The sequence below is a fragment of the Apaloderma vittatum genome, unplaced genomic scaffold, assembly GCF_000703405.1.
Source record: "Apaloderma vittatum isolate BGI_N311 unplaced genomic scaffold, ASM70340v1 scaffold6661, whole genome shotgun sequence".
Classification (NCBI taxonomy): domain Eukaryota; kingdom Metazoa; phylum Chordata; class Aves; order Trogoniformes; family Trogonidae; genus Apaloderma; species Apaloderma vittatum.
The window spans coordinates 20,399-32,271 of NW_009699507.1; the positions used below are offsets into that span (position 1 = coordinate 20,399).

At 40.5% G+C, this 11,873-nt stretch overlaps 1 protein-coding gene across 1 annotated transcript in view; it reads right to left on the reverse strand.

Moving 5' to 3' along the window:
* The window catches only part of CFAP57 (cilia and flagella associated protein 57), a gene marked incomplete at its 5' end in the record, with an annotated part of 13,737 nt that extends 1,950 nt beyond the window's left edge, over positions 1-11,787 (reverse strand). The window contains 9 exons of the mRNA XM_009878396.1: positions 3,002-3,145; positions 3,229-3,363; positions 4,321-4,437; positions 5,600-5,743; positions 6,130-6,288; positions 7,384-7,557; positions 8,528-8,718; positions 9,486-9,579; positions 11,632-11,787. Of these exons, the coding sequence (XP_009876698.1) occupies positions 3,002-3,145; positions 3,229-3,363; positions 4,321-4,437; positions 5,600-5,743; positions 6,130-6,288; positions 7,384-7,557; positions 8,528-8,718; positions 9,486-9,579; positions 11,632-11,787 (1,314 nt within the window). The remainder of the gene's footprint in view (positions 1-3,001; positions 3,146-3,228; positions 3,364-4,320; positions 4,438-5,599; positions 5,744-6,129; positions 6,289-7,383; positions 7,558-8,527; positions 8,719-9,485; positions 9,580-11,631) is intronic.
* Positions 11,788-11,873: the final 86 nt, after the last annotated feature.

The following is an 11,873-nucleotide window of genomic DNA, read 5'->3' on the forward strand; positions in this document are numbered from 1 at the left end:
CCAGGGGTGCCCCCAGGGAGACGCCGGGGGGAGCGGAGCACCCTGGCACATGCTGGCAGCTCTCGCGAGCGACGCTCACAAGACCTGGGCGGCAATGGGGACCCCGCCCGCACCTCAGTAAGAGGCCTCAGGGAGAGGGGCTGTGGTGCGTGGGCTTGAGCCTTCGTGTGGTGGAGCGGCACGGGGCGAAGAATGGAAGTTCTGCCGGCTCGACAGGTGAGTCTCACTGGCGGTCATCGTTCTCTCAGTCAAGGTCCCAAAACTCACCTGGGTGGGAACCCAGGCGGAGCTCCCACGGCACCACAGAGCTGCCCAGGTGAGGGGCTGCAGGGAGCGCCGGGGCTGTGGTTATGAGAACTGCTGTGTACGGCGTGAACTGCTGGGTGACCCACTCAGCCTTGGTGGCAGAGCTGTGAGAACTAAGTTGAACAGCTAAGGAGCATCAGGGAGGCAGAACAAGAGATAGGCCGGGGGCGCCAGGCTGTGCCCTCTTTGAAACAGAACTGGGAGCACCCACTGGAAAGTGGCCTGGGTCAGGAGGGGCTCTGGTGAGGCCTCACCTGGGGTACTGCCCCCAGCCGTGGAGCCCTCAGCACAAGAAGGACCTGGGCTTGTTGGAGCAGGTCCCAAGGAGGGCCAGAAAACCGATCAAAGGGCTGGAGCCCCTCTCCTTTGAGGACAGGCTGAGGGAGCTGGGTCTGTTCAGCCGGGAGAAGAGAAGGCTCCAGGGTGACCTAGTAGCTAGCAGCCTTCCAGTACATGAAAGGGGCCTACAGGAAAGCTGGAGAAGGGCCTTTTACAAGGGCCTGTAGTGACAGAACAAGGTGCAATGGCCTGAAACTACAAGAGAGTAGATTTGGATCAGTTATAAGGAAAAAATTCTTCCCCATGAGAGTGGTGAGGCACTGGAACAGGTTACCCAAGGAGGTTGTGGATGGCCCATCCCTGGAAGGGTTCAAGGCCAGGCTGGACAGGGCTTTGAGCAACCTGATCTAGTGGGAGAGAGGTGTCCTTCCCCACAACAGGGGGGTTGGAACTAGATGATCTTCAAGGTCCCTTCCAACCTTAACCATTCTATTTTAAAAAAAAAAAAAGAAGTTTGAAGCAATCTGAGCCACTTGGAAATGTCTAGTTTGGTTTGCTGGATGCTGAAAAGCTGCTCTTTGACACAGATAATATTGTTTTGAATAGATATGCTATCTAAAGATAATTAATTCAGTCTTTGCATTCTGACAGAAAGCTTGCACTGTAATGCAACAATCATGTGATAGATTAAAATAAATATTGTCATGGCATGTTATGGCAAAGTACTGCTGTTTCAGAAAAGGGATTGATCAAATGCATGGAGGATGAGGCCATCAGGTGCAACTGCATATGATGTCTGGATGCAGTGTACAGCCTAGAAAGTCCCTACAGTGCTGACTGTGAGAGACAGGTAGGACATGTTATAGAAGACATCATCCTATACATGCTTCAGTTCAAGCAGCGTTATTTCAAGATTTTTCAGTGTGCGTGTTCTTACGTATCCAAGTAACCAAAGAAGCCATTACAAGCACACAAAGCTGGAGGAAAAAAAAATCTAACAACAAGCAACTTTCCACCTGGTAAGAATAACTATTGGAATTACTGTTGGAATGTACCTATGAACAGTCACTCAAAGAGGAATGCACAGCTCTGAAAATATAAGCATGAGCAAGTAATAATAGAAATACAGAGCTAGAAGGCCATCTACTAGAAGGTCATTTATTTTTTCAACGCAGGTCCTGACAGAAGTTTGTCTAAACCAGTCTTAAAAGCCCCCTGTGTAGGACTGGGAGACCATGATAATTCCTCCTGGCTGTAAAGTCTCATTAATCTACTAGAATTCAGAGAATTGCTTTTTCTTTGAAGAAGCCAGGCTGGTTAGGACCTTTGATATCTTCATCTTCCAGATGTTTTATTAATTCAGTTTTAATCATCATTTCATGTTACGCTTACTGATCCAAGACATCAAGTATTATCATTATGAGCACCATCTGTCACCCTATTCCAGCAAGGAAATTCTTCAGGTCATTTTCTGAAGCCTTTTGTGCCAAAGGAAACATGTAACTCGCAGAAGGATTAAAAAAAAAAAAAAAATCAAAACAGGGCCAGGGAAGAAGAGTGCTGCTGTCTAGGACTGAAAAAGCACTATGGATAAATAGCAGAGAACAGATGACATAGGAGGGCACTGAGGTCTGATGATGCTGAGGAAGCATAATAAAGTAACAATGAAGAAGGGGGTGTTGAGGGGAAAAGGAAATGCTGACTGAGCAGAAGGAGAAGAAAGGGGAAAAGAAACGGTAAAAGAGCTGTCCTCCTAGGATGTTGGGGGCTTTAGATCCTCTCACTCCAGATGAAAATAAATTGCATCTTTGGCCCCCCTAGTCACAGGTTTACTTTGTTTTACTTGTAAGGAACAAGGATTCTGAGGAGAAAATCTTGGCATATTCATCATGTGCTTCTTAACTTCCTTGAAAAACCCAGATGTGAAAAGCAGAAAGTTCTGAATTCAGACCAGTAGGTGTGGGACTATGTGGCCAAAGAAAGTAATATTTTCTTTTTTTAGTATTTTCTTCCTCCAAAATCACTTCCTAAATACTACCACACAGCAAATACAGCTTGGCACTCGGACAGGTACAAATTGGCTATAATGGCAATTATAAGTACCGTTTGAAATAAAAAGTAAGTACATTAATTGCTTAAAAAATATCCAGTCAGCAGAGATTCCCTCTCTCCTTTTACATTAGGGAGTGGGAGACAAACAAAACTGATTTCAGAAATCTTGCTCTTTTTGTCCAGGAAATTACAGAACTTTAGTAGTTCAATGAATATTATCCTTGAATGGAAGAACTTGAAAAACTTATGAAATTCTGGCAAGGAAGCAAACCAAAGCTATTTCAAAGTCCTAAAAAACAGCAGTAAGGCTACTAAAGTCTGCTTCCTTCTTCCTTCTCTATACCACAAGGAAAAGGTTCGTTACCTGTAGGATGCGCCCATAAGCAGCTTGGTGAATTTCCTGATCCTTCACCACTTGCTTTATTAAAGCTGCCAAATTCCTCTCCAGATACTCTCGCTGTCTCATGTACTCCTGCTGCAAATCTGCGTCTACGGCTTCAGTCTCCACCTGAGGGGGCACAGCGTGTTGCCTCAGTAATTACACTACCAGAGAAATTTGTCTGCAATGACAAGGCCGGGGCTTTGACTCACCAAGTCTGATTGCTGCACATACTTGGTGTAGAGCTCACGGATCCCATCCTTCATTTTTTTGGAGTCCTGAATGAAGCCCACACAATTATGAAGATCTGTTTTAACTCTTTTGATGAGAGTTTCCATATTTTGCTTCTGCAAGAATGATGTAGGTACATTCTTACTTGGCTCGTCAGAGCACTCTATCGTGCAATTTTCTAGAAAGTCTAGTAGAACTGGTGAAAGCTGTCATATACTTCCACTTAATAAAAAAAAAAAATCATTTAAAAATCCACTGGGGACATGAGCACTACATGTTGAATACAGTGATAATTTTTTGCAGTAATAATAAACCAATCTAGTTGCAGTAGGTAATGTAAGTGCCAGCATCCAGAGATCTCATCTGAAAATGAGTAGCTTATTATCATGAAGGCTATTCCCCACTGTCCTTCTCCAAACAACCTACATTCTCATTTATAAACAAGACACAAACAGTAAACAAGAGAAGGCAAGGCACAAAACGTATCAAACACATGCACAGCTTGATTTCACATCAAGATTGCCTTTGCATTCTCACGTGGTTTCTCCCAGGCTCTTTTACCTGTTTCCTTAGTCCTGCACTGTCTGCTAAGCTCCTTAACCTTCGCTTGCAGTCTTTTTCCCTCTCTCATGTCTCATGTGCTTGTTGTCTAACACGAGAGGTCCTTGTCTTCTTTAACAAGCCCACCCTTCATTTCATCCTAATGATGAAATGCCTACGTATCATTGTAGGTAGTAGCCTACATGCTGCCTGTGTTTAAGCCAAGCGCTCCCAGATTTCAAGCCTGGGAAGGAAACAGAAGTCAGTTGAGCACTTGCCTCTGCTCTGTTAAACCCAGGAGAGTATGTGTTGATTGAACAAACTGACACTTAAGTAACTGGATTTTTTTAATATTAATTCTCTAACCTGGTTGCAGGCTTGGACATTTTCTTTGTCCCCACTGACCAGAGACTCTCAGGGTCCTTGGACACATTATCCCTGAAGTACCTATTTGCTCAGATTAATGCTTCCACGGTGTTCTGTCCTCACAAACTTCATTATATTTGGAACCTGCACAGTGGTTGTACCCATACCTTCTGTCTCTCTCTGTGCATCTCGTGATCAGTTGCCTTTAATTTCTGTTGCAGTCGTGTGATGTTCAGCTTCAACTGTGTGTTCTCCTTGTGGAATCGTTCCAGCTCCCCCTCCATCTGAAAGGAAGCAGGAGGAGGAAATCAAGACTAAAAGGAGACATGAGAAAACAACACATAACAGGAAAACCGGAGACTGAAATACTGACTTGAGGGAGTAGTTCACCCTTTCGGCTGAATTACAACACAACAAACAAATTTTGGAACAACACTGCCCTCTGTCAGAATATGCAGAAAACACAAAAATGGATACTCCAATTTGCACTTCAGATATTGATGTGATGCCCTTTCATTTCCTTAAGCTGAACTGAAGCTTGACCGTTTCATCTAAATAGAAACGTGCCAGATGGAAATTAACAGTCAATACTGGAAAAAGTGCAACAATAAGTAGAATCTGATAGTGGAAAGAAACAAACACATTGAGAAGCTATGGGTACATGTGTAGAACAGGCTAAAAAACCCCAAAACAATAAGGGTACTACAGCATTTACTGCTGTAAGATGGTGGCCAGGAGAGAGAATGGGGCTTTCATCATTCTAGTCTGACATACATACAAATTGTTCACTAGTTTGCATTTTATTTAAAAAGCTTTTGTTCTGAATAAACAGACTAATGAAAGCTAGTAAGTCACTAATTAGCTATGTCACAATAGTCCTAATTTGGCTGAGCTAAAGGTACATCTATGGAGATCACAGTAAGTTTCTATCATAAATAAGTTACTTCAGTGAATTTGCTGCAAACTAAGACGAACATGTGGAAATTTTATATGGATCAGCTGTTGAATAGGAATTTGTCCACGTACCTAACTCCTAAACAGAGTTATGTTTGCATAAAAACTGCAACTTTTCTGAGAGAAGTTCACTCTCTTTTCCCCCAGATCAGTAAAGGCAGTGTCTTGCCAATCCTGCAAGGTATGTGGAGGGCAGCCACATAAGGACAAGATCTGTTTTTAAGCTAAACTGATATTACTCAGAGTCTAGAATTAAATACTGAAACAGGAGAGTAAATAATTGTGTTGATCCCTGGTGGCACGTGATAGAAAATTAAATGGCAGCTATTGTGTACAAACGTTTTTATTAGCTCTAAAGATAATGAATCAGTGCTGTGTATCCTTGAAAGAAGCCCAGGAACAAACAGGGTGGAGTCTTCCATGGGACTTGTCAGGTCATCTTTGTATTCAGACAAAGGGCTTAGTAGCAGAGGCCAAATGAGTGCTACTCACCTCATGAATCTGCTTCTTCATTGTTTTAGTATCATTTTCACGTGACTCCATTTGCTTCTTAAACTCCTCTGTTCTGTAATCCAGTATAAACTTGAACTTTTCCAGCTCCTGATTTTTCTGTTTTAGGTCAGATATGTGTTTCTCCTGGAAGAAATAGGTACAGGGATCTGAACCAGACACAGCACTCTCAAACAGATCCCTAGGATGAGGCAGAAACATGGCAGAGGCAAATCCAGCAGTCACAGATCTAGTGGAAGACTGAACTTTAGCTACACACCTGCACAAATTGGGTGCAAATAATGCAGAGAGCCATCTACAGATCCCAGAACAGGGGACAAGAAACAGCATCCTGAACTTGAGCTCCCTATGAAAAGCTTAGAATGTCGACTAAAAACTAAAATCCCAAACTAAAGCTCTCAAATTCTTTAGATTAAAACTGAGTTTCCAGTCAAGTGATACTATTAAAATAAATATCTGCATTAAAATAAGGGATGGTGACTTCGATCTCAGTGAATTGTCCAATTCCTCACCTTGTCTTGGATAGTGTCAGCTCTCTCTTGCATCTCTGTCTTCAGTGTCAAGATGTCCTTCTCCAGTGACTTAATGATGCCTTGCAGCTTCTGCTGTTCCAGTTTCAGTTCCTCAGTGTCTCTATTTCTCTCATTGAGCTCTTTCTGTAGGCTGTTCAACTAGAGAGGCAAACAAGAAAGAGCTTAACAGTCTCAAAAACTGTGCACAACTTAGTGATCCTATTCTGTAAGATAATTTGTAAACAGTGTGGGATAAACTAAGCTATGAGAAGGAGAACCACATCGTTTTAATACCTTTAACTCAAAAGGTGGTTGAATATCCATTTTTACATTATCTCTGTGTTCTGACAGAATACTCGCTGCACTACAAGGAGTCAAGGAATTTACATCCGGAAGCAAGAAGGGTATGGATATTATACCCAAGCATCAGCTTCCAATAACACTCAAGCCACTGAGAAGGTGGCCATTTGTCATACTTCTCTAAAGATGTCAAAAGTAGTCTGGAAGGATGCCTAGTTCATAGCTCTTGGGTACCCTCAAAATCTCTGCCTCAGTACTAAGATCTGTGAAGCCAAGAAAGTTGGAACCAGTTAGTAGAGCTGGTCAAACTGTGAGGACCATGAAGAAATTTCTGATGTCTAAAAGACAATGGAACTGAAGACAGTACAATGATAATAGAGATTATGAAGGAAGAGAACCTCTTCCTTCATCTCCAGGTAGATACTGAAGAAACTGAAAATAAAAAATACATCTCTAACATCCTTGGGCAAATGTAATACCCAGCCAGTAAAAGAGCTAAAAGGTTTTATGCTTCCTTAAAAATCCTAGTAAAACAACAAAAAAATCATGATGCATAGAAAACACAGAAGTGTTTGTTGCGTCCCATGAACCAGTAGAAGTATTTTTCTTACCAAGCAACACATTAGATCTTGGAAAAAGGAAAAGGTTCATTTCTTTCCTATCACAGGATAATTTAAAACTATGTAAGATAAAATAAAGTGTACTTCTAAAAAAAAATCCCCTCTATCAACTGTCTTCAATCATAGCAGTAATAGAACCATCACACAGATTCTTCTTGTGCCCAAATATTCTAAAACATTCAAACTGATATAAGAAGGGGCTACTGCTCTCATATGAAATGCCACATATTTAGAAGCAAATTAACAGACTAAACTGACATGCCACTAATCATATTAAATCCTCAGCTGTAGGTCTCCACATGCAAGTCTGATCCTATCACAGAATAAGAGATACCCTTTTATTCATGACTTCTATTTCTCCGTTCAGTTCCAAGTTTGTTTCCTTTTCTTCCAAGAGCTGTCTCTCATACTTGACTTTAATTTCCAAAATTTCTTGGTCTCCATCTTCTTCAATTTGTTTTGTAATTTCTTCATGTGCTTGAAGCTGCTGCCTCATATGCTCTTCTGCCTGCAGTTAAGGAAAACAAAGATTAGAGAAGACAGTAAGAGACCAATAAAGAATAGGAGAATTCTTTATTTATAACTGTATTTCTCCTGGGAGAATCTGTGTTTAGTGGACTCTTCAATTGCAGCAATCATTTAAGGTAACTTAAGTTCTTAGGGGATTAAAAGTAACTTTAAAAACTGTTATGACAAACATAAAAAAATCTTCTTAAAAAAATTTCTTTTTAAGCCTTGGATGCTTCAGGTTAGGAACGTGGCCCAAATACCAACATCAGCAAACTTGTTCTGGATGCACAAAACACAAACATGAGTAACACTTAAGAAGATCTTTTAGAATTGCTGTTTCTGGTTCATTAGGACCAATAACAACTCAGGTTTGCATCTGTCTCTCTTCTCACATTCATCCCTCACATTCTTTCCAAAGTGATATTGCAACACAGGGCTGCAAACAGCGATGTTGATAGAATTTATTGACTTTAGATATACAAGTATCAGTTATCTGGCTGCCCTTTGTCAAGCCAAGTCTTTGACCTTAATGTGCAGGAGTTTTTGAAGTACTCAGGGTATTTCTCTTTGTTCTACAAATTATGCAGGCAGTAACCTCAGGGACTCAGGAATTCACTATTTTAGAAATGTCATCTCCTCTAGAATAAGGTGATTGAGTCTTTCTTCAATTACAGTAAACATATCATTTAATCCACATTAAAAAACAGGGATTCTTGGTTCAAAAAGAAAGAGAGGTGAAGCTGAGAATGTCCAAGGTTATCAATCTTAGCAGGTTACTTCCTCAAGGTACAAAGTCTAGAAGAGCTGGTAACTCAGCTCGGCTTTCCTCACTACTATTTTACCCGTCAGTGCATTTCCCCAAGGTTACAGGCAGATTAAGGAGGGAGCCAAACTCTCCTGTCTTAGGGAACATTTTACCACAACTGGAGATAAACTCAGTAATTCAAATCACAAATCAAGTTTCCTACCTCTTCCAGCAGAACGGACTTCTCATTAAGTTTTTCCTCATAATGTTCTGTTAGGTCCTTCACAGCCCTGCTTTTGCTTTCGTCCAGATTATGCAATTGTTCCTCATATTCTTCCTGCATTTTCTGTGATTTCTCTTTCAGCTCCTGGTATTTCTCACTTTCCATTAAAAGTTTCTGATTACTCTCAGATTCTGGTAACAGGAAGCACATGGAACAGATAAAACTAATAGAAAAGAGAAGTGTATCCTATCCTTCTGTGGCCATACAAAATTTTACATCAGAAAACCATCTCTTGAATTTCCTGTTCTTCCTTTTATTTACCACTTCATTAATAATGTCTGTTCCAAAGCTATCATTTACCTTTCTCAGTTGTGTCTCTGAATATTCTGCTGTATCCCTACTTTCTGCATTGGGACAGAAAGCTGTTCAGTTCCAAGTCTAAAAACTACACCAGAATCTCCTACTCTGCTATTACAACAAATTATAACAGCTAATTTAGGCATTCCTTTGAGATGACAACCATTGCAGAGCTCTATAAGCACAACTGTCACAGAGTACCAATAGGCAACGGACTCATTTAAGGGTGGACTTGCATTTTGGTACTCATTTGCAGTACTTCTGTTTTATTTTTATTATGAATCTGGAGTCCGGGTATTTCCATGGTGTGCGCACTGTACATTAGCTTCCTTCCTGAACAACATGACTTTGCAATTCTTGAGCTATAAGATAAATAAATAAATAACTAATCTAAAAACCCAAACATCTTAAGATACAGGGCCCATATGCACGTTCTCATCGTGGGTCTGTGTGTGGTGCAGTTTAGACAAATGTTTAGTTCGCAGTACCTATATGACGTACATGCATTTTCCCTCGTACTCTTGTAATGCCTCCCTGCCATGTTACTTGCTAGGAATTTAATGCCCTTCCTTCAAATTCTAGTTACAAACACTAGCCCTACCTAACTGTTGCACTTCTCTGGCATGTTTATTCATCAGCTCAGACAGTTGCAACTGGTGCTGCAGCTCCTGCTTTTCCTTCTCTTCCTGTAAAATCTGTGGAAAAAAAATAAGAAAAGTACATTTTAATTTGAAACTAAGCAAAGCAGCGTCCACATTATTTGTGCTCTTGCCCATGGTGGGGAACACATACACAACGGAATTTGTAAGTGTCTCACCAAAATTCAGATGCCATGTGTCACTAAGCTAAGTTTTCCCAGAGGTCAGTTTATTATGACAAGTTACAAAACTATGAAAAGCTAAGGAAAAGTAGCACATGGATTTCATATAATACAGAATACTGTTTAATCCTAAAAATGTTTGTGAGCTGAAAAACTCTCCACTTCTTTGTGTGTGCCTGCTTGAGGAGAATTTGCAGTTCCACAAATTGTTCTCCAGATATTAAAGTTCAAGCTGCTTCCTGTCTCGCTTAAAGCAACCTTGAGGTCCTAAACCACTGACATTTGCATAGAGTGACATAAACCTAAGCAAAAGTGAGTTTTGAATGCCATTTGCTTGGAATGTCTGACTACCACTGCCAATGACTTAATCTTCTAAAAAAGCACAAAGAACTGGAACAAGAAAGTGGGTGAGAAATTTCCCAGAAAAGTTGAGAATTGTACCATAGGTTCAATTTTTTCACTTTCTTCTCAGGACAACTGTATGGGTCTTACATAAGCAGAAATACTTCATTTGCCTACTGAACAGAACAACTAGAAAGGTTAGCCCCAAGCCGTTCAGTTTAATCTTGACATGTACTGATACCTGGACAGGAAGTACAACCTGCCTGTCTAGAGAACTTTTACTCACTTCAAAAGCATTTGCTTGTAAGCCTACAATCAACAAGCCTAAAGAAGTTTCAGTGTAGTTGAGATTATTATAACTCTATAGCCAAGCACCACCTATGACAAGACCTGAAGAACCACAGAAGGAAACCAGTACGGATAAAACACAGGTAGAGGAATCCATAAAATAGGAAATGGATTTCTTGTCAAGCTGTACAAAACGAGGAAAAACACAAAGGTTGAAGCTCAGGTTACTTAAATGCAAAAATCACATTGAGAAAAGCCAAAGAGCCTGAGGAACTACTTAAAGAAGATATTAAAATGAATAATTAAACTTCCTTAAAAAAATCAAAATCAGAAACCTGTCAGAACATATATAGGGCCAAAAGACCAGAAAGGTATAAAAGGAGCACTTGAAAATGATGAGACTATAAAATAATAAAACTGGTAAGGAACTTGACAGGCTTTCATACTGGAATCCTTCTGTATAGAGTCAAACTGAAATACTGCTAGAAGGCACTATGTACAATTCAACAAAATAAGCAGTAACAAATCACCAGGACAGGATAACATTAATCCAAAAGCTCGAAAAGTACAGGACATTGATGGAATTGAATCATGTGATATGTAATCTCTCATTTCAAGCCATCATACTGCCAGAGAAATTGCTACTGGATCACTTGCCTTCCAACTCTAAAAAGGGTCCAGCAAATTACAGATCAGAAATCTGGTGTATGCACCAGACAAACGGACAGACTAGAACGAACAGACACAGATAAGACACTGGGAAGCATTATCATGGCTTTTGCCTTTCAGGGAAAGCCCGCTTCATGCCCACAGAGAAAGCAGGAAACACACAAACAGAAGAAATCCAGGGAATATATTTTACTTCTGTTGTTAAAAAGCATGCAAGACACTTCAGCAGATCTTAAAAAAGGTAAGCGGTCAGGGCAAGGCAGCATTAAGAAGAATAGTTGCTGGATCCTGCAGCAGCTTACATGTGACAGAGCTTTTAAGGTGTAGTCTCATTTCTCCTCAACAGCGGCTTACTGATTCCTGGTCTCGAGCAGCATTTATTGCTGGAATTGTTTTTATGTTAAGATAATTAAGGGCTACCTGTGAGAATTTTTGCATCCCTTTTTACTGACAAGATACTTGACTCAAAGGTAGCTGCATGCTTCACAGATATCAAGAACATCTTTATTGGAAGGGAGTGCTTCATTTTTCAGATTCTTCATGCAATTCACACATATATAATGCAAGCTTGAACTCAACTCTTCAGTGAAAGATTTCTTGGTATTTGGTTCTGCAATATGAATCATACCTGGTATTTGTTTTTAAGGGAGCCTATTTCCGAAGTGTAATTCTCTTCTAATTCCTTTATTTTTTCATTACAGTACATATCTTTGAGACGTAGCTGGTAATAATTTTCTGTCTGTAGCTCTTTGACACGAATCTGCAGCTCGAGCATTGCCTGACTCTGTTAGAACATGGATGAGGAGACACTTTTAACAGAGAGATTGACATTAGTACCAGCTTCACAGAATCATAGAATCACAGAATGTC